The sequence below is a fragment of the Delphinapterus leucas genome, chromosome 19, assembly GCF_059928025.1.
Source record: "Delphinapterus leucas isolate spDelLeu-1000000601 "Yukka" chromosome 19, BTC_Dleu_Yukka2, whole genome shotgun sequence".
In the NCBI taxonomy this organism is placed as follows: Eukaryota; Metazoa; Chordata; class Mammalia; order Artiodactyla; family Monodontidae; genus Delphinapterus; species Delphinapterus leucas.
Genome location: NC_143147.1, coordinates 20162879 through 20188797, shown reverse-complemented (window position 1 = coordinate 20188797; position 25919 = coordinate 20162879). Strand labels below are relative to the sequence as shown.

The 25919-nt window shown below is 58.7% G+C and overlaps 2 protein-coding genes across 5 annotated transcripts; both read left to right on the top strand.

The window, feature by feature from the left end:
• Nucleotides 1-4872: 4872 nt before the first annotated feature.
• WDR81 (WD repeat domain 81) lies at nucleotides 4873-16119 on the top strand. 3 transcript variants are annotated; one of them, XM_022595445.3, is made up of 11 exons: nucleotides 4878-8819; nucleotides 9565-9672; nucleotides 9915-10105; nucleotides 10222-10412; nucleotides 10659-10824; nucleotides 10903-11068; nucleotides 11755-12444; nucleotides 13068-13213; nucleotides 13500-13679; nucleotides 14735-15082; nucleotides 16007-16119. In XM_022595445.3, exons 1-10 carry the CDS (start codon nucleotides 5144-5146, stop codon nucleotides 15053-15055), a joined length of 5835 nt encoding a protein of 1944 aa, XP_022451153.2. In that variant the 5' UTR covers nucleotides 4878-5143; the 3' UTR covers nucleotides 15056-15082; nucleotides 16007-16119. The 3 variants fall into 3 exon arrangements, 2 of the variants coding, with proteins under 2 accessions (XP_022451153.2, XP_022451154.2); XM_022595446.3 differs by lacking the exon at nucleotides 16007-16119 and having other exon boundaries at nucleotides 14735-15971; XR_002647650.3 differs by lacking the exons at nucleotides 14735-15082; nucleotides 16007-16119 and having other exon boundaries at nucleotides 4873-8819; nucleotides 11755-12458; nucleotides 13500-13609.
• Nucleotides 16120-16592: 473 nt separating this feature from the next.
• On the top strand, nucleotides 16593-23971 carry SERPINF2 (serpin family F member 2). 2 transcript variants are annotated; one of them, XM_022595449.2, is made up of 10 exons: nucleotides 16593-16701; nucleotides 18099-18174; nucleotides 18318-18356; nucleotides 18477-18539; nucleotides 18825-19026; nucleotides 19483-19626; nucleotides 19773-19976; nucleotides 20418-20560; nucleotides 22017-22221; nucleotides 22851-23971. In XM_022595449.2, exons 2-10 carry the CDS (start codon nucleotides 18103-18105, stop codon nucleotides 23261-23263), a joined length of 1485 nt encoding a protein of 494 aa, XP_022451157.1. In that variant the 5' UTR covers nucleotides 16593-16701; nucleotides 18099-18102; the 3' UTR covers nucleotides 23264-23971. The 2 variants fall into 2 exon arrangements, with proteins under 2 accessions (XP_022451157.1, XP_022451159.1); XM_022595451.2 differs by lacking the exons at nucleotides 16593-16701; nucleotides 18099-18174; nucleotides 18318-18356 and having other exon boundaries at nucleotides 18372-18549.
• Nucleotides 23972-25919: the final 1948 nt, after the last annotated feature.

Sequence of the window (25919 nt, the reverse complement as noted above, 5' to 3'; positions counted from 1 at the left end):
GTTAAAGGGGCAAGCCTGAGACCCACCCCACCTCAATCACTCGCATCTCTCCACCACCACCAAAGAGGAACGTGTGGCGAGGGATCCATGACTTTTCCATAAGCTCCCAATTGGCGGGGTGAAGATAACAGCCTGGAGTGTGAGATAGTTGCTTCCGTTTTAAAGAGGGGCTCCACCAAGTGATTGCTATGGCTCCTAGGAGCTCCAGAATGCCGAACCTGTGTTCAGAACGTTGTGCCTTTAAGGAAACTTCCTGCCTTCCACCCCAGTAACAGCTGATTGTTGGGAAGTGTGACCTCAGGGGACGAATCAGCTGTTACCACATCCTTCTCCAGTTCTGCCCTCCTTTATCCCTTTATCCCCACCCCCCCCATGGGTGGTGAGGGAAGGAAGGAGATGAAACCCCAAATATGGGGGACCTGTTTGAGTGTTCTTTCCTCTTCCCTCTCACTCCAAGACTGTCTCCCTCCCCTGCCCCCCTTCTCCTCCCTCCCTCTTCTCTCCTCCCTCTCCCTCCCCCAATCTGCTGGTTAGTTCTTCAGAGGCTCTGAGCCTGGAACGAGAGGTATTTCCTGTCGGCACTGTCTGCTCAGACCCGCCCTACCCTGGTCTAGTTGGGAGGCCAGTACTGGGGAGGCCCAGAGTGGTGGCTGCCTGGCTGTGTGGGTGCTCTAGGAATGGGTACTGGGGAAGGTCCAGTGAAGCTGAGGACCAAGCCTAGAGAAGAGGAATGGCTGTGGAAACAAGCCTCCTCCGGGTCAGAACCCTGCTCCCCAGGCCAGCTGCTCCCTACTTCCTGCTCAAGAGAGAGGGCCCTGCTAAGGGAATCCTCCTGGCTTTGCCCATTACTCCACTTCTAACTGTTCATAGACACCTCCTGGCCCTCCACGGCTCCATGTTTTACACTTTCACCCCCCACTGCAAAGGTGTTAATGTGGGGCCTCCCAGGGGCTACAGGTGGAGCACAAGGGCCCCAGGAACCAGGGGCTTTGGCTGGGAAGTCCTGTGCCAGAAGACTCAGGTAAATATTTTGCCCCAGCCCTGAGTTGGGAGTCGGGGTCACTCCAGGACAAGATTAGTGTGAAGTCCCAGGACTGACTTGGCAAGGTTGGGAGAAACTGAGCAGGGTCTTGGCCAAGCTTGGAAGAAAGAGAAATCTCACCAGCTGCCCCCATTCTCCATTATCCTTAGCATAAAAGTCCCATTTCCTTCTCACCCAAGGCCCTTGGGGTAGGCCCTTTCCCATTTTGTTCTAACTTTCCATGTCCCCACCCTCCCACCCTATAGGGCAAAAGCACAGGCTTTGAGTCCAGGGTTTCTCAATCACAGCACTATTGACATTTTGCGCTGGCTAATTTCTTGTGGCGGCTGTCCTGTACATAGTAGCTTGTTTAGCGGTAGCCCTGGGCCACTAGATGCCTTTAGCACCCCCCCACGACGATCAAAATGGTCACCAGACATGACCAAATGGCCCCTGGGGGCCAAAATCGCCCCCAATTGAGAACCACTGAGTTAGACAAACTTGGATTCAAATTCCAACTCTTACCAGCTGCGAGCTTGATGAAGATACTTAACATCTCTGAGCCTCAATTTCCTCATCTACAAAATTGAATGAATAATAAACTCATGGCTTATTGTAGGGTTTTAGAAAGGAATATGTTTGAAAACACCTAGCACAGTACCTGGCCCACAGTTGGTGCACTAAACACTACCTTCCTTCACTTTTCTCCTTGCCAGATCAGCAAGAGCTAACCTCACTCAGCATGGGCTGACTGCTGGGGCTGCTGCAGCTTCCCTCCCTGACCCTCCAAGCCATGACTTCCCAGAAACTCAATACCGAGTTTGGTGAAGGGGAGTGACTAATTTGGTACCAGATTCCCTAAAGCCCAAGTGTGCTTGGGTTGGGATTCAGGGAGCACTTGGGAATGGAGCTGTTACAGAACATTAGATCTCAAGATGTGGACTGCAGATTGCCTGCATCAGAATTATCTAGTGCTTGTTAAAAATTCAGATTTCCCCCCCCAAAAACAAATCAGATTCCAGCGTCTCAATCAGAAGTACATAATAAAGTTTGAAAAACCATGGTTTTAGGGCTCAGACTGGGGAAGGTGTCAGTACCCCAGAAATCTTAGGGCACTAGTGCCCAGTATTGCAAGGACATCCCTGTTTAAGGGATGGAAAGAACTGTAAGAGATAAGGTTAGTTACACTCAAGGTCATTGCTGCATTGCAAGTCAAAACCACTAGAGGGCAGGGCACACAGAAACTTGCAGAAAGAAAAAGTAACTCCTGTTCAGTCTAGGTAAACTGAGAGAAGAGCAAAGATCGTGCGAACCAAAATTTTATTGGTACTAACAAGTACGCACAAAGGAACTTCCCTGGTGGTCCAGTGGTTAAGACTCCGTGCTCCCAATTCAGGGGGCCCGGGTTCGATCCCTGCTCAGGGAACTACATCCACATGCCGCAACTAAAAGATCCCGTATACCGCAACTAAAGATCCTGCATGTCACAACAACAACAACAACAAAAATTCCACATGCCAAAACGAAGATCCTACATGCCGCAACTAAGACCCGGCACAGCCAAATAAATAAATAAGTATTTAAAAAAAAAAAAAAAAGAAGCATGCACTACCTCCAGACCATCCCTTGGTCTCAGGTACTCAGACCAATGTCGGGGATACAAGATTGTCAAGGAACACCTAATTTCCCTGGTGAAAAAACAATAGTGCATGATGGTTACCAAAGGGGAAATGTCGGGGAGGGGAGGGATAAATTAGGAGCTTGGGATTATACATATATATTACATATATAAAATAGATAACCAACAAAGACCTACTGTATAGCACATGGAACTCTACTCAGTATTCTGTAATTACCTATATGGGAAAAGAATCTGAAAGGGAATGGATATATGTATGTGTATAACTGAACCACTTTTCTGTACACCTGAAACTAAAACAACATTGTAAATCAACTGTACTGCAATAAAATTTTAAAAACAAAACAAATACTGCATGGCCGAGGAGTACGAAGAACATTGGTTTTAGAATGAGATAGGCCTGGGTTTGAATCCTGGTCTACCACTGCTTAGCTATGTGACCTAAGCAAGTTACCTAAGGTAGTCAGCTTCCTCATCCTAAAAGGGATCTAAAGCTATCTCCTTAAAAGGGGTTGTGGGGCTTCCCTGGTGGCTCAGTGGTTGGGAATCTGCCTGCCACTGCAGGGGACATGGGTTCGATCCCTGGTCCGGGAAGTTCCCACGTGCTGCGGAGCAACTAAGCCCGTGCACCACAACTACTGAACCTGTGCTCTAGAGCCTGCGTGCCACAGCTACTGAAGCCCGTGCGCCTAGAGCCCCGTGCTCCGTAACAAGAGAAGCCACAGCAATGAGAAGCCCACACACCACAACGAAGATTAGCCCCCACTCGCCGCAACTAGAAAAAGCCCATGTGCAGTAGGAAGACCCAATGCAGCCAAAAATGAAAAATAAATAAAATTTAAAAAAAAAACGGTGGCTGTAAGTTATTACTGCCCAAGGTCATGTGACCAAGCACGTCAGGGGCTCTGGCTGCCCCTTCAAGAAAGATAGATGGAATTAGATTATGGCTGAGCCATTCCTGTCTCCTCTCTAATTAGGACTTTATTCTTTTCCTAAGTGCCTTTATGGAGCTCCCACATCTCCATACCAGACTCCTACATGAGGCAAACTCTCCTTCTAGGAGTGGAACTCAAAAAACAGACAGTGAGGGCTTCCCTGGTGGCGCAGTGGTTGGGAGTCCGCCTGCCAACGCAGGGGACACGGGTTCGTGCCCCGGTCCGGGAGTATCCGACGTGCCGCGGAGCGGCTGGGCCCGTGAGCCATGGCCGCTGAGCCTGCGCGTCCGGAGCTTGTGCTCCGCAACGGGAGAGGCCGCAGCGGTGAGAGGCCCGCGTACCGCGAAAACAAAAAACAAAAAAAAACAGTGGGTTCGCCGCAGACAACGGCCTATCTATCCTGCAAATGAGTCAGAACTGAGACCCCTTGAAGGAGTCCTGCAGTTTTGGTGCCAGCTCACTGGTTTCCGCTCCCTGTCCGTGCTGCACCCTCCCCCCAGCCACCGTGGCATCTGCAAGGCTCTGACCACAGCAGGCAGGCTCTGCAGCAAAGCAGAGGCAGATCTTCAACAGGAAGTCTTAGGGGAACATTTCCTCCCACGAACTCCAGGCCTTTGAGCCTGGGCCTCTTCTCTCCCCCAGATTGCCCAGAATTAAAAAAAAAAAAAAAAAAAAAAAAAAGGCGTTAAGAGGTCTGTCAGTGGGGAGGACTCCAGGGAAAAGGATCTGTGCACCACCTTCTAGGTCTCCATTCTGCCCCTTGGACAAGCCTCTTTGGAGGCTCTTGGTTTTCACCTGTAAAATATAAATAGTAACCGTCCCTCCTACCACACTGAGTGTTGTGAGGGCCAAATGGAATGTTACTGATGAAATATTCTGGAAAACTAAAAGCTCTTTTTTTTGGTAGGCAGCATGGAGGCGGTGAAGGGACTTATGTCAAAAGTCCCATCTCGGCTTCAGGTTTCTTCTCTGTAAAACCGGAGAGAGGTGGGGTAGTGGCAGGGATGATCAGCCACTTAAAGTCCGCCATCTCTAGGGAAAGCCTCCCTAGGTCCGCGACCCAGCACATGAAGGAGGAAGTAGGGAGGGGAGGGGAAATCCCGTGGGTCGCTCAGTATCCCCCTCTCCTGCCCCTTTCACCCCGAGGAAGCGAAGCCGCCACCGGGCCCAGCAGAGCGCTGGGAGGGAGGGCGCCGAGGACGGCCGGGCGGTGGCGCGGGCGGGAGGCGGGGTCCCACGGACCAGTCGAGACACGTGCGGTTGTTTCCGTGCCGGGGCGATCACGTGAGCAGCGTCAGCTGACCCGTCACGGTGGAGCCCGGCGGTGGCGCCCCGCATCCCCCGCCCTGCCGCTGCCGGAGTGCAGGACCTTGCTGAGGGGTAAGTGCGCCCCCGCGCCCCCTCTGTCCCCGGCCCACCCCCGCCTCCTCCGCCCCAGCCCCTGTCCCTCTCCCATCCCCACACACCCGGCTCGGCACTCCGGAAACTGTGGCGAGGAGGGCCGTGGCCGGGCTCAGCCCCGCGCCGCCCCCAGGCGGCCAGGAGGGGATGGCCCTGGGGAGCAGGGGGCGGGAAGTCGCTCTTACCACCGAGGCCGAGGGCTGGTCACCGCCCCCGAGCCCCGACATGGAGGAGCTGCTCCGGAGCGTGGAGAGAGACCTGAACATCGATGCCCGGCAGCTGGCTCCAGCCCCGGGGGGCACCCACGTGGTGGCCCTAGTGCCTGCGCGCTGGCTGGCCAGCCTCCGCGAGCGCCGGCTGCCCCCGGGACCGTGTCCCCGCGCTGAAGGCCTGGGCGAAGCGGAAGTCAGAACTCTCCTGCAACGCTCTGTGCAGAGGCTGCCGCCCGGTTGGACGCGAGTGGAGGTCCACGGGCTGCGGAAACAGAGGCTCTCTTACCCGCTGGGCTCCCTGCCTTTTGAGGAGGGGTCCGGCAGCCCAGAGACCCTCACTCGCTTCATGCAGGATGTGGCTGCCCAGAATTATCGCAACTTGTGGCGCCATGCATATCACACTTATGGGCAGCCCTATAGTCACAGTCCTGCCCCTGCAGCTGTCCCTGCCCTGGACTCAGTACGACAAGCTCTACAGAGGGTCTATGGTTGCCCCTTCCTGCCAGTGGGCGAAGCTCCCCAGTGCCCATCACATGCCAGAGATGGCCCCTGTCCTCCTCGGGGCAACCCTGCCTCTCCCAGTCTTCTGAGAGCTGAGGCTCTGTTGGAGTCATCAGAGATGTTGTATGTGGTGCACCCCTGTGTGCAGTTCTGCCTGCATGATGTGGTCACCTTCAGCCCTGCCAAGCTGACCAACAGCCAAGCCAAGGTGCTCTTCATTCTCTTCCGCGTGCTGAGGGCCATGGATGCCTGTCACCGCCAGGGACTGGCCTGTGGGGCCCTATCTTTGCACCACATCGCTGTAGATGAGAAGCTCTGCAGTGAGCTACGGCTGGACCTGAGTGCTTACGAGAAGCTCAGAGAGGATGAGAATGAGGACATCTCTGTAGCAAGAAATAGGGCAGGCATTGAGCCTGGAGAGGAGGGAGGAGGGGGGCCTGGGTGTCCCACCTGCCAGGAGGAACTTAGGGACCTCGTGCTAGACTGGGTCCATGGCCGCATCAGCAACTTCCACTACCTCATGCAGCTGAATCGCTTGGCAGGTCGGCGGCAGGGGGACCCCAACTACCACCCAGTGCTGCCCTGGGTGGTGGACTTCACCACGCCCCGGGGGCGCTTCCGAGACCTGCGCAAGTCCAAGTTCCGCCTCAACAAGGGGGATAAACAGCTGGACTTCACGTATGAGATGACGCGGCAGGCGTTTGTGGCAGGTGGCGCGGGGGGCGGGGAGCCACCGCACGTTCCTCACCACATCTCTGACGTGCTTTCTGACATCACATACTATGTGTACAAGGCTCGGCGCACACCCCGGTCGGTGCTCTGTGGACACGTGCGGGCGCAGTGGGAGCCCCATGAGTATCCTGCAAGCATGGAGCGTATGCAGAGCTGGACACCTGATGAGTGCATCCCCGAGTTCTACACCGATCCCTCCATCTTCTGCTCCATCCACCCTGACATGCCTGACCTGGACGTGCCGGCCTGGTGCAGCTCCAGCCAGGAGTTCGTGGCTGCCCACCGGGCGCTGCTGGAGAGCCGAGAGGTGTCCCAGGACCTACACCACTGGATTGACCTCACCTTTGGCTACAAACTCCAGGGCAAGGAGGCCGTGAAGGAGAAGAATGTGTGTCTGCACCTGGTGGACGCCCACACGCACCTGACCAGCTACGGCGTGGTGCAGCTCTTCGACCAGCCGCACCCCCGGCGCCTGGCCGGGGCCCCTGCTCTTGCCCCTGAGCCTCCACTCATCCCCAGGCTGTTGTTCCAGACCATCCAGGAGAGCACAGGCCGGGAGGACTTCCCAGCACAGCTTACGAATGGAACGGGCAGGCCGGTTTTGGAGGCCGCTCCCCGTGAGGCTGCCTGGGCCAGGGACATGCCCGTGGTGGGGGAGGATGACTTGGAGCAGGCCACAGAAGCTCTGGACTCCATCTCCCTCACTGGGAAGGCAGGTGACCAGCTGGGCCCCTCCTCCTCCTCCTCTTCTAGTCACGCCCCTCCAGGCCTCCTGCCTTTCTCGGGGGCCTCAACCTCTCGACCAGGCCGCCGGAACAAAGCTGCTGGGGTAGACCCCGGGGAAGGTGAGGAGGGCAAGATTCTTCTTCCGGAGGGCTTCGGTCCTCTGCAGGCTCTGGAAGAGGTGGAGAAACTGGGCAACTTCTTGACCAAAGGCCTGGGGGGCCGCTTGGAGGTGCCTCAGCAACCCCAGGTCCAGCGAGCCGTGCTGCTGCGGGACCTCTTCCATCGGGACATGCAGGCGCTGGGTGTCCTGTTGGCTGAGATGGTGTTTGCCACCAGGGTCCGGACACTGCAGCCTGATGCGCCTTTGTGGGTACGCTTCGAGGCTGTTCGGGGGCTCTGCGCACGCCATCCCAAGGAGGTCCCTGTGTCTCTGCAGCCCGTGCTGGACACGCTCCTGCAGCTCAGTGGCCGTCAAGGCCCTGTGGTTGCAGGGAGGGGCAAGCTGGACCCGCTGTTCGAGTACAGGCCCGTCTCCCAGGGGTTGCCCCCGCCCTGCCCGGCCCAGCTCCTCAGCCCCTTCAGCTCCGTGGTTCCCTTCCCTTCGTACTTCCCCGCGCTGCACAAGTTCATCCTCTTGTACCAGGCCAGGCGCGTGGAGGACGAGGCCCAGGGGCGGGAGCTGGTCTTTGCTCTGTGGCAGCAGCTGGGTGCAGTTTTGGGTGACATCACCCCTGAGGGCCTGGAGATCTTGCTGCCTTTTGTGCTGTCACTCATGTCTGAGGAGCACACAGCCGTGTATACGGCCTGGTACCTCTTTGAACCTGTTGCCAAGGCACTGGGCCCCAAAAATGCTAACAGGTACCTACTGAAGCCTCTCATTGGTGCCTACGAGAGCCCCTGCCGGCTACACGGGCGCTTCTACCTGTACACCGACTGCTTTGTGGCCCAGCTAATGGTGCGGCTGGGCCTGCAGGCCTTTCTCGTCCACCTGCTGCCCCACGTCCTGCAGGTGCTGGCGGGTGTGGAGGCCTCCCAGGAAGAAAGCAAGGGCCTGGCGGGGGCATCAGAGGATGAGGAAAGTGGGCTCCCGGGGGCCAGGCCTAGCGCCTGTGCCTTTGGGGAGGAGATCCAGATGGATGGGGAGCCTGCTGCCTCCTCGGGCCTGGGGCTCCTGGACTACACGTCTGGTGTCAGCTTCCACGACCAGGCCGACCTCCCCGAGACAGAGGACTTCCAGGCCGGGCTCTACGTGGCCGAGTCCCCTCAGCCCCAGGAGGCTGAGGCTGTGAGCCTGGGCCGGCTGAGTGACAAGAGCAGCAGCAGCGAGACATCCCTGGGCGAGGAGCGGGTGGCAGACGAGGGGGGCACCCCGGTGGACAAGAGCAGCCTCAGGTCGGGTGACAGCAGCCAGGACTTGAAGCAAAGCGAGGGCTCCGAGGAGGAAGAGGAGGAGGAGGAAGGCTGTGTGGTGTTGGACGAGGGGGAGGGGGAGGGGGAGCAGGATGAGGTCCCCGAGGCGTCTGAGCTCACGCTGTCCAACACGGTGCTGTCCATGGATACGGTCGTGGCCGGTGACGGCGGGGCTGACGGGGAGGAGGAAGAGGAACCACTGACCGAGCAGTCGGAGGGCAAAGAGCAGAAGATCCTTCTTGGTGAGTTCTCAGGCCTGGAGGTGTTGGTCTGACACTCATCGCGTGTGGAGCCCCTGCCCTGTGCCAGGCAGTGGGTCGAGCAGATCCACACGCAGCAGAGCCATGGGCCTGCCCTGCTGGAGCTCACGTCCGAGCTGTAGGCAGTCTTCCGCAAGCACGAGTTCTGTTAGTGCTACAAACAACAATGGCTGGCTACCACGAGGGAATATAACATGGGCTTAGATCTCATTTTCAGGGGTCAAAGAAGGCTGCCTTGGAAGTAGGACCTGCTGGGGTTCAATGAGGAGGAGGTAGCTGGGCAAAAATGGCTGGCTCTGCGGCGGGAAGAGCGTTCCAGGCAGAGGGAACAGCCTGTGCGAGGCTCTGAGGCTGTCACGGTTCCATTAAAGAATCTGTGAAAGGCCAGTGTGGTTAGACTTAGAGAGTGAAGAGAAGCGGAAGGGGAAGAGGCCAGAGGGGATGGTAGCCAGGGCCTCGTTTCGGAGCTGGGGGAGATTCACTGAAAGGGTCACCCTCCTGCAGGGTATGCCCGAGTAGAGGTGCCTGGAGCAGCCCCAAAGCCAGACTCCCACAGGCCAGCTCTGCTGCTGCTAAAGGGAGGGTGGTGGCGTGGGGTGGCCAGGCTCTGGCTGGGCTCCTGGGCACAGTTGGAGTCCACGTCGGCTAGGCGGGGTCTGTGGGGTGGGGTTGGGGAGTAGTGAGCCGCCGTTATCTGATGAGCTCAGGGCCTGCCCCCGCCCTGCAGATACGGCCTGCAAGATGGTCCGCTGGCTGTCCGCCAAGCTCGGCCCCACCGTGGCCTCTCGCCACGTGGCCCGGAACCTGCTCCGCCTGCTGACGTCGTGTTATGTGGGTAAGGCCGGGGATGGGGCTTCCTCCAGCCCTTTGCCCCTCTTCAGGCACCTGTAGCGGATCCTTCCCACTTTCACCTCGGACCACCTCCTGGCCCGGTCCTGGGTCCCAGTCTGTAAGCTCCTTCCTTCCTTGGGTGAGGCACGGGGAGACCCCAAGCTAGAGTGAGCAGGAGTGGCCACTGTGGTCCCTGAAGGCCCACCTCCCCCCTGCCCTCCACTAGCTGTGGCCCTTCCTTGGCAGGGCCCACCCGACAGCAGTTCACCGTGAGCAGTGGCGAGAGCCCCCCGCTGAGTGTGGGCAACATCTACCAGAAGAGACCAGTACTGGGCGATATAGTATCGGGGCCCGTGCTCAGCTGCCTCCTCCACGTCGCCCACCTGTACGGGGAGCCCGTCCTCACCTACCAGTACCTGCCCTACATCAGCTACCTGGTCAGTCACCGTTTGGCAGCTGGGGTCTGGGCGGCTGAGGGCCGACCCAGGACCTCTTTGGGTTCCCGGCGGTCTGTGAGGCAACCTGGCCCTCATCTGGGGCTCTGTGGCCCTAGGTGGCCCCGGGTAGTACCTCAGGCCCCAGTCGACTGAACAGCCGCAAGGAGGCGGGGCTGCTGGCAGCGGTGACTCTGACCCAGAAGATCATCGTGTACCTCTCAGACACCACCCTCATGGACATCCTGCCCCGTATCAGCCACGAGGTCTTGCTGCCCGTGCTCAGCTTCCTCACTTCCCTCGTCACGGGGTAGGGCCCTGCACCACCCCACAGGGGAGCAGCCCGGCTGGGGGGTGACCTGGGGCGTGGGGTGTCAGGAGTGCTGGTTTTCATCCCAGCCGGGTGACCCTGGCAAGCCACACCTGTCTGTGCCTTCGTTTCCTCACCTGGTCTGGACCAGTTGGTCTTATAGCTCCTTTCGTTTACGGCTTTGGATAGATCTGGGAAAGCCCTGCAGAGGCAGTGGGGGCTGGAGCTTATAAGCTCTATTTCCAGGTTCCCAAGTGGAGCCCAGGCCCGGACTGTCCTGTGTATGAAAACCATTAGCCTCATCGCCCTCATCTGCCTGCGCATCGGACAGGAGATGGTCCAGCAGCACCTGAGCGAGCCCGTGGCCACCTTCTTTCAAATCTTCTCTCAGCTGCACGAGCTTCGGCACCAGGTGGGCAGACCTACCTGGCTGGGGTGGGCTGGCCAGGGGCCGTGGCCTCCGCTGACTCTCCGGGCTTCCTGCCCACAGGATCTGAAGCTGGAGTCCGTGGGCCGCAGTGAGGGCCAGCTGCCAAAGGTGGCCTTCTCCGATGGGCAGCTGCGGCTGGTGGACCCCACCCTGCTGGACGAGCTGCAGAAGGTGTTCACCTTGGAGATGGCGTATACGATCTACGTGCCCTTCTCCTGCCTGTTGGGTACTGGCCCATCACGTCCCCTCCCAGCCTCTGTGGCTACAACTCTTCCCCTGGGAGGGCCCCATGCTCCCCCAGCCCCTAGAGTCAGGAGTGGGTGTTAAACACAGTTCTCTGGGTCAGAGCAAAGGGATTTTGGCCTTAGGCCCCTGAGTCCCAGTGATGTATAAACAGGGATTGAGCTTTGGCCAGCAAGGAGGCACAGGAGCAGCCTGGCCTGTGCCTGGGGCAGGCAGGGCAGTCAGGCTGCCGGACTGACGTCTTAGCAGCCGTCTGAGAGGAATTAGCAGCCCACTGTTCACGTAACTTCCTGTATAGGCCGGGCCCTGTGCCAAGCGTCTATGTGTGTCATCGCCCTGAATAGGATGAACAGTGCTGGTCAGATATGTTGTCATCCCACCACTGAAATCTAGCCTGTGGGAGGGAGAGCATGACCTGTCTTGTTCACCGTTCTGTTTCTGATGCCCAGCATGGCATGCAGCACACGTGGAAGATGCTCACGTGTCCATACTGAAGGAGTGAATCCACGTTTTCCTGGGGAGGAAACAGGCTCAGAGATGAAGAGTTACTTGCTTAGAGTTGCACAGACAGTACCTGCCCTGCCTTCTGTGGTTCCCAAGCCCTTGGGTCGGTGGTGGCAGTCACTTGCCATCTCCCCTAATCTCAGGACCTCTCCCGCTCCCATCCAGGTGACATCATCCAGAAGATCGTCCCCAACCACGAGCTGGTGGGGGAGCTGGCGGGGCTGTATCTGGAGAGCATGAGCCCAAGCCATCGCAGCCCTGCCAGCGTGGAGCCCACCGTGCCCAGCACCGGCCCTGAGTGGGACGCCCAGGGTGGGGGCTGCCCCCAGGACGACGGCCACTCGGGGACCTTTGGGAGCGTCCTGGTCGGGAACCGCATCCAGATCCCCGATGACTCCCAGCCTGAGAGCCCCGGCCCGCTGGGCCCCATCTCCGGGGTGGGTGGCGGGGACCTCGGCAGCCAGAGCGAGGACAACGTGCTGAAGCGGAAGCTGCCACGGAGCGTGCACGGCCTGAGTGGGAACTGGCTGGCACACTGGCAGTACGAGATCGGCGTGAACCAGCAGGATGCCCACTTTCACTTCCACCAGATCCGCCTGCAGAGCTTCCCCGGCCACTCAGGGGCCGTCAAGTGTGTGGTGCCCCTGAGCAGCGAGGACTTCTTCCTGAGTGGCAGCAAGGACCGCACCGTGCGCCTCTGGCCCCTCTACAACTCTGGGGACGGCACCAGTGAGACAGCCTCACGCCTCGTCTATGCCCAGCACCGCAAGAGTGTCTTCTTTGTGGGCCAGCTTGAGGCCCCGCAGTGTGTGGTGAGCTGTGACGGGGCTGTGCACGTCTGGGACCCCTTCACAGGTGAGCGGGCCCAGGTGAGGCCTGTTCTGTTGCTGCTGTCCTGTACTCCACCAAGGGTGGTGGGTTGGGGTATAATGGTATGTGGTTGGGGGTGACCCGGTGAGGCCACAGAGAGGAGCATCTAAGACTCAGAATCCGTCATACCCAAGTTTGAATCGGCTCTGCCAACTTACTTGCCGAGTGACCTTGAGCAAGTCACTCTGCTGCTGGAAGAATCAGTTTTCCTATCTGCAAAATGGGAATCAGAGCAGCTGCTTGAGGATAAGGCATAGGGGTTTGGCTTAACGTGGAACACATAGTACCTGGTTGGTAAACAGTTGCCCACATATTTTTTGTCATCATTGTAGGCAGAAATAAGGTTAAAAAGCAGGGGTTAAGGAGGTAGAGTAGCATTGAGGTAGGTGGTGGGGAGGTAGCTTTCGGCGAGGGTGCTGTGTGAAGAGAGGGGCCTGGCTTGGTCATGGAAGTAGGAAGGTGGGAGGGTCAAGAAACGTCTTTCGCAGCATTTATTGAGGTTTCCTGGGATGTGGGAGGCAGGTACGGGGTGGGTTGGGGTGATAGGAGGAGTCGGGGCTCTTCCGTCAGTGGCCGGGACCCAGATCCACCGTGCCTTTCCTTCCCAGGGAAGACCCTTCGCATGGTGGAGCCGTCGGACAGCCGGGTGCCCCTGACCGCTGTGGCTGTCATGCCCGCCCCCCACACCAGCATCACCATGGCCAGCTCTGACTCGACCCTGCGCTTTGTAGACTGCCGGAAGCCTGGCCTGCAGGTCAGGGGCGTCCTGTTCCCTGAGCCCTGGCCTGGGTGCCTGGCAGGGAGGAGAGACCCCTGAAGAGAGGAGGCCAGGGCAGAGTGTCTCTTTGGTGACAGATCAGCAGCAGCAAACCCTGGGGGGTGGGGGGTTGGGCTCTGGCTCTGGGATTTGGGGAGCCCCCCCTTGATGGGGGACGAGGCTCAGGCCTTCCAGCTGTGTGGGTTGGGGGATGAACTGGACCTCGGGGAGATGCGGGTTGGAGCAGGCCGTGGCGCCTCAGCTTGTCTTCCTCTGCCCACAGCATGAGTTCCGCCTGAGCAGCGGGCTGAACCCTGGGCTTGTCCGCTCCCTGGCTGTCAGCCCCAGCGGCCGGAGTGTGGTGGCCGGCTTCTCCTCGGGCTTCATGGTGCTCCTGGACACCCGTACGGGCCTGGTTCTGCGTGGCTGGCCTGCCCATGAAGGGGACATCCTGCAGATCAAGGTGACAGACCAGGTTCCCTTCCCCTCCTGGCTGACTGCTCCAGCCGTCACCTCTGCTTAGAGCCCACCCAGGACAGGCTCCAGCTGACCTCCCTTATACCTGCCCGAGGACTGGTGGGCAGGGAGGGTCAGGAGCCAGCTGCACCATGGGGGCCTCGGCAGGAGGCTGGCCGCTGGGTGGAACTGGGGGGCCGAGCTGACCCTGCTGCTTCCTGGTGATGTTCTAATGAGTAACCCTTGTCCATATTTGTCTTACTTGGAGGATCAGGGGTCGGGCCCTGTCCATGACCCAGTCAGGTTAAATAAAGCTCAGCTGGGAGGCTGTTTACTGCCCCCAGACCACTGAGCAGAGTCCATGCCCCCAGCTGGGCTGTCCCGGTGCGGGCAGGGGCGGATCGGGCATGGGAATCCTGCCCCCACCTCCACCCCCAGCCCATTTTCAATCGCAGACCTCAGGGAACTGCTCAGGGAGGTGCAGGAGGGGAGGAACAGGGCTCTTTGTGGGAGGGTTTTTCCAGGCAACTGGGACTCCCTCCCCATCCGAAGCGGCAACCAGGGGACATGCACTGCCACTGCTGGGGGCAGGCAGCCCCTGGTTCCCTCCAGGGCCCCCCAGGGGATCCTGGGTTCTGGGTGCCTCTAAATTCTGACTTTCCAAGAAAGCATCAGGAGGTCTCTAGGGTCAGCCTGGGTGTTAATCCTGGCTCTGCCACTTATTGGTTCTGTGACCTTGTATGATTACTTAACTTTCCTGAGCCTTAGTGTTTTTCTCTGTAAAATGGGAACAATGACAACACCTTCCTCACAGAGTTGTTATGAAGATTAACCACGGTAAGACGTGTAATGTACCTAATACGATGCTTGACATAGGAAGTGCCCAAATTATAATGATGACTAGGTGGATGACGCTTAATATATTCCTGTTAACTAACGTTGATATAACGTGGGAGGGTGGCAGCCTGTCCCCGGCTCAGGACACCCTGTCCTCCTGGGAGATCCTGGGGGAAGAAACAGGAAGACCCTGGGCCCTGCTGAGACTCTGCTCTCCCCGGGCAGGCGGTGGAGGGCAGTGTCCTGGTCAGCTCCTCCTCTGACCACTCCTTGACTGTCTGGAAGGAGCTGGAGCAGAAGCCCACGCATCACTACAAGTCAACCTCCGACCCTATCCACACCTTCGACTTGTACGGCAGCGAGGTGGTAACTGGCACCGTGGCCAACAAGATTGGCGTCTGCTCCCTGCTTGAGCCGCCTTCCCAGGCCACCACCAAGCTCAGCTCCGAGAACTTCCGTGGCACGCTCACCAGCCTGGCCTTGCTGCCCACCAAACGCCACCTCCTGCTGGGCTCAGACAATGGGGTCATCCGCCTCCTGGCATAGTCCGAGGCAAGAGCTGGCCAGGCGGAGGTGGGCACACGTCCTCCGGGAGTCCATCCCTCACCTTTGTTTCCCCAGCAGCATCCCTCCTGGCAAGCCTCAGGCCCCATGCCCTGGGTACCCACATGGCCTGCCAGCTAAGGTGGCATGGAGGTCTGGGCTCCTGAACCCCCAGAGCCACTGAGGCTGCCAGAAGGGATCTCGTTCATGGCTTGGGGCGATGCTGCTCCACCAAGCCAGCAGGAAGCAAGAGCGAGAGCCTGGGGAAAGCCTTGCTGCCCTCTCTTCTCCCCAGCTGCACCCTCTGCATCCACATGGGGACAGGAAGCTCTGGGAAGGGGAAGGGAGACTCTCCCTGCCTAGCCAGTCTCCAGCCACAGCACCCCTTGCTGGGCTCTCTCTGCCCCTGTCCTGCAAGGACCGGGACACCACCACAGTCCAGGACACTGATGGTGCTTGGACTCCAGCCTCTTAGGGCTGGCCATGGTCCAGGAGTTAGGGGCCTTAGGCAGTGGTTTAAGTGTCTCCCAGCCAGGCCCTGCCCAGTGTGGGACCAGTAGGGGAAGAAAGAGGGCAGGACCAAAGGAGAGAAGATGGACTGGGCCCGGTGGTGCCTGCCAGGAGCGACCCCATGCCTTGTCTGCCCACCTGTCACCACAGTGTTTGTGCCTTGAGTTGATGAGACAGCCCCTGGGTCCAGAGTCCCTGGGGGAGCAGGTCCAAGACCCTGAAAGAAGGGGCAAGAAGGGTCATCTCTGCATCTCAGGTCTCCCTCCCCCAGGGGACAGGAAGACCCAGGCATCCCCGGGTCCTCACGTTCTGGAGCGGAGATGAGGTCTGAGGCTGGGCCTCTGCTGCTTTCTCACTATTTGCAATAGATGTAAATATGATCAATAAATTCTTTGGAAGAGCCGTGGAACCGAGTGAGGCTTCTCTTTTTTTTCGGCTGTGCAGTGGAAGCGCGGAGCCCCAACGCCTGGACCACCAGGGAGGTCCCTGAGTGAGGCTTTTCCTGACGACGGTGCCAGGGTGGGGAAAAATTGAGACCCTGCAGCTTCCGGGACAGCGAGGAGAGGGTGAGGAGGTGCGGAGGCAGCCCGATCACTGTTCTTCAGGCGGTACCGGGTACAGGGCTTCTGGTTCGTGCAGCCCCAGGCCAGTTTCCAGAACCCTCACCCTTGAGGAGGGTAAGGAGGTATTGCTCCCGATGAAGTAGGGTGCTGGGAGAGGCTGTGTCCCTCCGCATCTTTCCTCTCCCCACCCCTGCCGTCTGGATCCAGGCTGGAGGCATCCAACCAGGAGCCTGGGCATGTGAGGGTTGAGGATGGGCATCCTATCCTGGGTTCCTGCGTTGTCTCTTGCAGCTTCTGCTTCCCTCCTCTTGGGAGGGGGAGGCAGTTATGGGGGAGAGGAAAGGACATTGGAACTAGGAACCTGGATGTAACTCTGAGCCCAGCTCTGTGTCCTTGGGCAGGTCACACAGCTTCTCTGTGCCTGACTAAGACAGGGATAACCTCTCACTTCACGGGGTCACTGGAAGGCCCCTGTCCTTCCTGGATCTGCCCTCCGGCTGAGGACAGCCTCATCGACCGTCTCCTGAACCTCCTTTCTCCGGGCTTAAGAGGGACCCACATCTACGGGGGTTCCAGGTAGCTGTCCCAGTATTAGATGCCTTGGTGGGAAAGGGGTTTTTGGTCCTAATATCAATGTTTAACCGGATGTGCAGGTCAATGTTTACCAGAAGAGAAAGCAATTGGAACAGGGGTTGGCTGAGAGCAAAGGTCCTGGTGGCAGGGGAGGGCTCAGCTGGGCTGGCTGGAACCCGGGCAGAGCGTGGGGAGCACCCAAGTGGGGCCAGAGGGACATCGTGTGCAGCAGCGAGGAGCCTGCCGAGGTAAGATGGGTGGCTTGGCCTGGAGCTGCCCACCTTGCCGAGGGGGTCTGGTCTGGGCTGAGTTTATTCAGGAGACCTGTCACTTCTCCGCCTCCTGGGGTGATGAGGAACCAAGGTGGAGGTTCTGGGGGGAGTCCCTCTGGGAAATGAAAGACTGGAAGCCTTTTCTTGCCAGGAAGATTCAAAAGCCCAGGTGGGAGATCAGGGCCCTGGCCAAGGGTCCTTGTGTGGGATGGGGATGGGGCCAGGGGTGATAGAAGGATGCTTGAGACGGGGGCGGGATGGGTGTGTGTAAGACCCGCTCCGAGGCCGGACCAAGACCTGCCCATCCGCACCCGCCAGCTTGGCTTCCCGGAGCCAGCCTGGGGCAGAGAGAGGGCCAGGTCCTGTGTTTTCCGTAAGTCCAAAGGTGGCTCTGGCCAGAGTCATTCATTGGGCTCTGCTGTTGGGTCAACAAGGCCAGTCTCTGGCCCAGCCCACCATCCCTGCTGAGACCACAGTCCCGCCCACCCTTGTGGGCAAGAGCAGACCAGCCAGAAAAGGTGGGCCGATGGGCAGCCAGTTGGATAGGAGCTCCGGGGTGGAAGCCTCAGTACGGAGGAGGCTTCAGGGCAGGCGCCTCCCACAAGAGGGCCCTTGGGCTAGACTGACAGCAGCCATTGCTGAGTGCCAGGCCGTGTAGTCAGGGCTCACGAAGACTGACTTAGGTTGGTCTCCGCGATACACATGAGTAGAGGTAGGGACTTTCGCCACCATTTTACAAGATGAGGCAAAGCCCAGAGGGGTTAAGGGGGATGTCCTACGTCCTCTGCCAAGAGGCACAGCCTGGATTCAAACCCAGGTCTGACTCACAACACCAGGCCTTGAAGAATGGGGACATGTTTTTGTTTGGGTAATATTTTCCCCCTATGAACAAAAACATTTTCAGTGCATGAAAAGTGAACAATCAGAAAACGCAAAGGGGAAAAAGCAACTCGGGGGAGTTCAAGCAATCCACTGCTCAGAGGGCTGTGCTTTGGGCGTGTGTGCTGCCGCTGTCGCTGTCCCCTCCTTGGTGACGGCTCAGGACTTCGGCTGCCCGTGAGCGTGAGGGTGGGATTCCACGGCGGGTGTGGGCGCGAGGAAGGAACGGAGGCTTCCCATCCCGCACAGGAACATGGCGCTGCTCTGGCTGCCTGAGCTTGTCCTTGTGCTCAGCTTGTCCTGCCTGCAAAGCCCCTGCTCAGCGGTGAGCCTGGGCCGCGGTCTGGGTGGGGCGGGGAGGCGGCTACGGGAGACGCCAGGGGTCCCGGGGAAAGAGGAGGGGGGCAGGGTCGAGGGAGGTCTTGGCTTTAGGGGTTCCCTCGCCTCTCCTCGTTCCTTTCTCAACAGTTCTCTCCTGTGAGCACCATGGAGCCCTTGGGCCTGCAGGTACTGGAGAGAGAGAGGCACGGCAGGGAGGAAGGCCCCAGGGGGCCTCACCTGTGGCTGGTGCAGGGTGGGGAGACCTGTGGGAAGGGTTGCTCTCCATCTGCTTCCTCCTTTCTTCAGCTGATGAGCGGGAAGACCCAGCAGAAGCTACCCCCACTTTCCCTCCTCAAGTTGGGCAACCAGGTACAACCAGGTGGGGCTGGGGAAGAGTGGGCGGGGCCTGAGGGAGGAGGGCCATCGGCAGGGGCAAGGAAGTGGGCGGGGCCTGAGGGTGGCAGTGAGGCTGAGGCCTGAAGGGAGAGGGGGGGAGGGACCAGAGGAAGGGACCTAGTCCCCTGAATGCCATTGCCCATGTCTGGACTGGGACAAGGCCCTGCTGTCCCCAGCACAGGGGCTTTGAAGGACATCTTCAACACAGAACCTGGAGCTGAGCCCTTGACCCCACTGACCCCTAATCTGTCCCTGCAGGAGCCTGGTGGCCAGACTGCCCCAAAGAAGGCCCCAGGAGACTGCGAGGGGTCCCCAAACCTGGAGCAGACCCGCAGGCTGGCCCAGGCCATGATGGCCTTCACCAGAGACCTCTTCTCCCTGGTGGCCCAAAGCTCCACCAGGCCCAACCTGATCCTGTCGCCTCTGAGTGTGGCCCTGGCACTGTCTCACCTGGCACTAGGTACTATGGGAGCACCTGTCCAGACCAGCAGAGCTGGGAGGCCAGTAGGAACTCATTACCTACCCCAGAGTTTACGAGCAGGTGCTTCCTCCATCAGGGTCACTTGGATGTTTGGTAAAAATGCAGACTCCAGTCTCTGTGCATGAGAATCCCAGGGATTGGGCCCAGGAAGTGCTTCTGGTGATTTTTGTGCAAGAATATGATAGGTACAATGTCTCCGTTGGACTGGAGGGTCTCACTGTGGGACCTTCCCCAGAGAGGGAAGGCCATAGGATGAGGTTGCCCAGATTGGCAGCAACAGAGATGAAAGTAAACTTGGGAGTCCTGTCCCTCAGACCAGTTCAGGATAGGGGAGGAGAAAGTGCGGTCTCGTGGGCATGCTCCCTGTAGGTATTCAAGAGGGATGGGAGAGGGCAGTGGGGGCGGGAAGGACCACGGTTGCTGTGTCCCCTCCAGGTGCTCAGAACCAAACACTGCAGAGGCTGCAGCAGGTGCTACACGTGGACCCAGGGCCCTGCCTCCCCCACCTGCTCAGCCGCCTCTGCCAGGACCTGGGCCCCGGGGCTTTCCGATTGGCTGCCAGAATGTACCTGCAGAAAGGTAGGTGCTGGTGTCAGACACTGTCTAGGTTGTGCCCTGGGGTGGACAGGGGTGAGGGAGACGGGTGTGGGCTCAGGCAGCCAGTCGGAGCACAGGTGGTTGTGGGGCCCAAGTGCTGGCAACAGCCTGTGGGCCCTTCTGTGCAGGATTTCCCATCAAAAAGGACTTCTTGGAACAATCAGAACAGCTCTTTGGTGCAAAGCCCATGAGCCTGACGGGAAGGAAGAGGGATGACCTGGCAAACATCAACCAATGGGTGAAGGAGGCCACAGAGGGGAAGATTGAGGATTTCCTCTCAGATCTGCCAGATGACACAGTGTTGCTTCTCCTCAATGCCATCCACTTCCAGGGTGCGCTCCTCCCCTTCTCGGCTCCCTGCCCGCAGACCCTACCCCTGCCCCGTAGGCACGCTTTTTTCTGAGCGTCCCTCTTCCTCCCCAGGCCTGGGCCAGGAGGGTAGGAGACAGGTAATGGTGTGGCAGGACGGAGGCCCAGGAACTGGATGGGGCTGTTGTGGGGAGAGTTCCCTAGGAGGAAACCGAGTCTTAAAAGACCCAGGGGAGGTTCCTGGGAACATGGCAGGGCAGGGGAGAACGCAAGCCCAGGTTCTGCAATCGCTCCAGGGAACAGACCTCAGATTACCTGGGTATCACCTGGCACAGCACCCCCTGGCACCTCAGCCTCCACCTTTCATCCCTTAAATGGGTTCTGGGTGGGATGGGGAAGAGACTGGTGGGGTAGAATCTACCTTGGTCCCAGTCTATATGGCCCCTGCCCTCTGCTGGATTCAGGCTTCTGGAGGAGGAAGTTCGACCCGAATCTCACGCGGAGAGACACTTTCCACCTGGACGAGAAGTTCACGGTGCCGGTGGACATGATGCAAGCCCGCACATACCCGCTGCGCTGGTTTCTGCTGGAGCAGCCTGAGATCCAGGTCACCCTTGACTCCCCAGCCTGGGCTTGGGTGCTGGGAGGTGAAGAAGGGAATGGGCACCTGTGGAGCAGGCACAGGGGTCAGGGGTGTGCCCCACCTTCCTTGTAGTCACGTCGCTGGGGCAGGTGGCTCTGAAAGGTCTCGCTGTGCCCCCATCCAGGGAAACTGAGGCTCTAGGCACTGCGGGTTTAGTGGAGCACAAGGAAACCAGATCCCTGCTCTGGGGAGGGAAGACACACAGTGCACGAGCAAACATAAATCAACAGGATAATTTCAGATAGTGGGAGGAAAGGTGTTTTAGCTAGAGGGGTCAGGGAACCTTCTTGGAGGAAGGGACACTGAGTTGAGTCCCAGGTGATCTTTGGTTATGGGGGTTTATTACAAGGACCCGGGTCGTGGGGCAGCACAAGGCCTCAGCACCCTGAAGCCTGGGAGATGCGACCTGAGCTCTCACACGGTGCTCCTTGGGAGGGAGGATCTGATTGGGGTGGATCTGTCAGCGTCCTGATGGAACATTCTGATTAGAGAGAGTGCTGTGTCAAGCTATCTCAGGTGCAGCCTCCCTCGCTTCCAGCCTAAACACGGTCCCCTTGGCCTAAGCGGCTGATCCCTGGGCCAGTCGGCTGTGGCTGAGAGGGGCTGTGGGTGAGGCAGGCCCTTGGAGCAGTGTCCCAGCTTCTCTCCGGTTCCCCCGACACGTGGCCCATCTGGTTCGCCTCCCCACCAGTTCTATTCCTGCTGCCCCTTCCCGCCAGGCTGTGTCCTGCCCACACTTCCTTCACCCTTCCGTCTCCATCCTTGGCCCTCCTTGGTCTTCCTCTTGTCTCGCCCGCCCTCTGCGGGCTGGCCCGGGTAGCCAGACACTGGCACTCCCCCTCCCGCCGCAGGGGTCCTGCCCTCTGGGCGCTCTGCCTGGAGACCGAGGAGTGACATCCACCAGGGCCCACGGAGCCCAGTGGTTTTCACACTTCTTTAGCTGCGGAAACTCTGTTCACATGAAATCTTACCCCAAATCACAGTATAGATACACAGCCAGGCAAAGTCACAGTTGGAGGAGAGAGGAGTGGATAGGGTACGACCCTTGGCAGCGGCTCCTCTGCTAGGGCAACCTGGTCCATTGTACGCATGGAAGTGAGAGGCGGACACAGGGGGTTCCTCACCCTGAGTCACGGGCTAGCTGGTAGCAGAGGAGGAGAGAGAAAACTACCAGTTACTGAGTGAGCGCCGCCTACGTGCACACGCTCGGCCAGAAGCTTTAAAAGCTTCTCTCTTTCCGTCACATGTCAGCCGGTAGTGTGTGCAGGTAGTGTTACTCCACGGGTGAGGAAGCGGAGGCTCAGGGAGACCCCGCACACGCCTGTGAAGGATGGAGTGTCTCCTAAGCGGTGCTGGCCCAGTCCCCAGGTCGGCCTGGGTGCTTCCTGGTCCTCACGCCGTCTCCCTGCCTTGTCTGTAGGTGGCTCATTTCCCCTTTAAGAACAACATGAGCTTCGTGGTCGTCGTGCCCACCCATTTCGAGTGGAACGCGTCCCAGGTGCTGGCTAGCCTGAGCTGGGGCGTGCTGCACCAGCCCTTGCTACGGGAGAGGCCCACCACGGTCCAACTGCCTAAGCTGCACCTGAAATACCAAATGGACCTGGTGGCCATCCTCAGCCAGCTGGGTAAGGAGGCCGGGCGTGGGACAGCTCCCGGCTCAGCTGGACGGGGTGGGTAAGGAGGAAGCCCCCCAGCCGGCAGGCCTGAGTCAGAGCTAGACTTGCGTCCTGGCCTTTTCTGGGGCTTAGGGAGGTGAGAGGGTTTGATATGCACCCTTGGACTCTCTGTCCTGGGCAGGGGGTGGGGCAAGGGAATGAGGACCTGCTCTGCCCAAGACTGAGCACCGCAGAGAATCCTGGGTGGAGAGCCAGGGGTGGCGTGTGAGCCTCGCTGGCTCTCCTGCAAGAGGCACGAGGAGCCCACCATGTACAAAAAGCTGAGTCTCACAGGGGTCGGCAGAGGAGGAATCAGGTACTTACAATTCAGCGTTAAGTGATAAGACAGAGGGCTTCTCTCTAGTCCACCCAGGGAACTATTGAAAAGGCATCTGTCTGGACTTCGGGGCAGGGGCTCAGGGAAGGCTTCCCGGAGGAAGGAACCTTTAAGCTGATACATGCAGGTTAAATAGGAGTTAACCGGCAGTCTGTGGGTTCAAGGTGCTCCCTGGCCGGGATGCCAGACACCCTCCCAGGCAGGTCCATGCAGCGTGTGGGGCAGAAGGCAGCTCTGACCAGCCATCTCCTGGCCTGGGCAGGCCTGCAGGAACTGTTCCAGGCCCCGGACCTGCGCGGGATCTCAGACCAGAGCCTGGTGGTGTCCAGCGTGCAGCATCAGTCCACGCTGGAGCTCAGAGAGGCCGGGGTGGAGGCGGCCGCGACAACCAGTACGGCCATGTCCCGCATGTCCCTCTCCTCCTTCAGCGTGAACCGCCCCTTCCTCTTCTTCATCCTCGAGGACAGCACGAGCCTGCCCCTCTTTGTGGGCAGCGTGAGGAACCCCAATCCTGGCGCGCAGCCGGAGCTCAAGGAGCAGCAGGACTCCCCTGACAACAGGGACTTTTTCCAGCACCAGAAAGTCTTCCCCCGCGGAGACAAGCCGTTCGGCCCTGACTTAAAACTTGCGCCCCCCTCGGAGGAGGATTACCCCCAACCTAGCAGCCCCAAGTGACGGGCTGTGGCCGCCAGCAGCCCGAGTCCCTGCTTGGACCAGCCTCTCAACTCATGTGACTCTTTCCAAACAGCTTTGTGGGATTGTGGGCGGGGGCCTGGGGCGCAGTCTGGCAGAGGGGAGGAGGGGAGCCAGTCTCTCTTCTCCTCTTGGGGAGTTTGGGGAGGGGCAGCGCTGGGAGGAGGGCAGGCATCGGGGAACCATGGGCCTTGATCCCACGTTATTTCTTCCAAAGGGGTTCAGAGGGTGTCCTCGTCTGGGGCTTGGGCGGAAGGGCAGCTGTGGATTCATTTTTGTCAGGAAGGTAGGTAGGTTATTCCCTAAGTTGGCTGGGTCGCCTCCACGCCTGTTTACCAGAGAGGGAGGGCCGGGGAGGAGTGGACACATGGCTGGGGAGATGGGGTGGCCCGGGGGTGCCGAGCACTGTTGTGGGGTTAAACATGTGGGTGGAGGTCGAGCGCCCCGCGCAACTGCCTCTGCCCTGAGCTGCCCAAGGCCCAGCAGCCTCCAGACCACCCCGTGGCCTCAGTCTCCCCGCTGGTCCTCGGAGGTACCAACACTGCCAGGACTCCCCTTTTTTCCTCTCCCCTCTGTCCCCCCTGCCTGGTGTCTCAGTGGCCGAGGGGTGGGGGGCGTTAGCTCCCGAAGGCTCTTTTGTAAAGTTTTTGTAGTGATTTTTATGCCACCTGAATAAAGAATGAATGGGCCTGTCTGCTGTGATGTCACTGTTTGGGGAGTGGGTGGGAGCAGGGGGCCTGGAGGAAGGCGGGAGGAGGCCACGGGCTGGGCCCCCAGGAGCAGCAGCCCTCTCTGTGCCACGTTTGGCCTCTGGTCACTCGCCAGTCCTCCACCGTGCCGTCCCTCTGACTTCACCAGCCCTGCCCAGGGCCACCCCCTTGCCAGCCTGGCTCTGCTCTCAGCCTGTTCCTCTCTACGGACCTCAGGCATCCGGCAACAAAGGCGACTCAGAATAGCACCAGCCTCCTGGTTTGGGAGAAGAACTGGCAATTAGGGAGCTTGAGGAGTTTCTAATTACATGCCAGCCCTTCTGCCTGGAGCTGGCGCCCGCCAGACGGGGGCGGGCAGGCTGCCGGGAGCACCGGCTCCAGATGGAGGCTGTCAGCGCCTGAGGATTTGGGGGAAGCAATTGGGGGCACCTTGGCACAGAGCTGGGGGCAGCCCTTGTCTGTGAGTGCAGGGTGTCCATGTGGCAGCAGCCACCTGCGGCCCTGTAGTGCAGTGGTTAAGAGCAAGTCCCTAGGATGGCATATCGCTTCTTACAAACCAGCAGTGTGTGGAGATGGGAAGTAAATCAACAGTGAAATACATGGCATGTCAGAGGGTGGTGAGAGCTCTGGTGAGAAGTAAAGCAAGGAAGGCCTCCCTGAGGAGGTGACTTTTGGAGCAGAGACTAGAAGGAGGCAAGGGTGGGTACTATGGGGACATCCTGGGGAAGAATGATCTGGGCAGAGGAGTGGGAGCTGCTCAAAAGGTTCAGGATGATCAGGAGATCCGTGGGGCTGGAGTGGAGGGGGTGAGGGGGGAGATGTAGGAAGGAATCAGAGAGGAACTGAGGGCAGACCACTGAGGGATTTAGGGCCACTGTAAAGACTGTTGTTGTTATCTTAGGAGAGGTAAGAGATAACTGGAAAGTTAAATCAGCAAGCCCCCCAGCTTAATTTTACCTCCTGAGTTTTTCTCAGCTCTCTCTTCCTCTCCATTTGGGCTCTAGCCACGGTTTGGATCTAGTCATCACTCCCGAGGGTCACTGCTGTCGCCTCCCGGGTTCTCCGTGCTGCCGGTCTGGCTGCCTTAACTGCATCCTCCGCCCTGTAAATACTAGTCAAGTGCTTTCTGTGTGCCCAGCAGCTCCCCAGGTTCTGGGGCTGCAGCAATGAAAAAGCCAACAAGACCTCTACCCCCCAGAGCCTAAATCTGGTGGTAGAGTGGTCTAGACAATAAACAAGTTAAAATTTGGGGTTGAAGTATAGTATGTCAAGTACACAAGTCATAAATGTACCTAAGCATAATGAATTTGTTTCACGAACCAAGTACCCCTGTGAAACCAGTACTCAGATCAACAAACAGTACTCACTCTCCTGGCTTCTGATAACAGACTAGTTTTTTCTGTTTTTGAACTTTATGTAAAGGAATCGTGCAGTCTGTCCTCCCTTGTGCCTGGCTTCTTTCATTCAACCTCCTGTTTGTGAGATTCATCCGTGTCGTTGGGGATGGAAATTATTCATTCACTGTGGAAGGCTTTTTTTTTTTTTTTAATTTTTTTGTTTAGTTGCACGGGGTCTTAGTCGTGGCAGGCGGGCTCCTTAGTTGCAGCAGGTGAACTCTTAGTTGTGGCATGCATGTGGGATCTAGTTCCCTGACCAGGGATCGAACCCTGGCCCCCTGCATTGGGAGCATGAAGCCTTAACCACTGTGCCACCAGGGAAGTTCCTGTGGAAGGCTTTAACTGGGGGGCACCATGGTCTGAGGTAAGCTCTGGAAGGCTCATTTGGCTTCTGTGAGAACAGACTTAGAGGCACAAATGCAGGAGGAGGGAGGCTGGTTAGCAGGCAAGAGACATGGGTGGCTTGGCCCAGGCTGCCGGCTCTGGATATGCAGGAAAGTGGTCACACTTCAGGTATATTTTGCAGGTAGA

Bases quoted from the DNA above. Each gene is read 5' to 3' on its own strand.
- SERPINF2 (XM_022595449.2), top strand. From the start codon at position 18,103: ATGGCGCTGCTCTGGCTGCCTGAGCTTGTCCTTGTGCTCAGCTTGTCC. The intron at 19,977-20,417 runs GTGCGCTCCTCC...TGCTGGATTCAG, and splicing joins CAATGCCATCCACTTCCAGG to GCTTCTGGAGGAGGAAGTTC. The intron at 22,222-22,850 runs GTAAGGAGGCCG...TGGCCTGGGCAG, and splicing joins GGCCATCCTCAGCCAGCTGG to GCCTGCAGGAACTGTTCCAG.
- WDR81 (XM_022595445.3), top strand. From the start codon at position 5,144: ATGGCCCTGGGGAGCAGGGGGCGGGAAGTCGCTCTTACCACCGAGGCC. The intron at 11,069-11,754 runs GTACTGGCCCAT...GCTCCCATCCAG, and splicing joins GCCCTTCTCCTGCCTGTTGG to GTGACATCATCCAGAAGATC. The intron at 13,680-14,734 runs GTGACAGACCAG...CTCCCCGGGCAG, and splicing joins GGGACATCCTGCAGATCAAG to GCGGTGGAGGGCAGTGTCCT.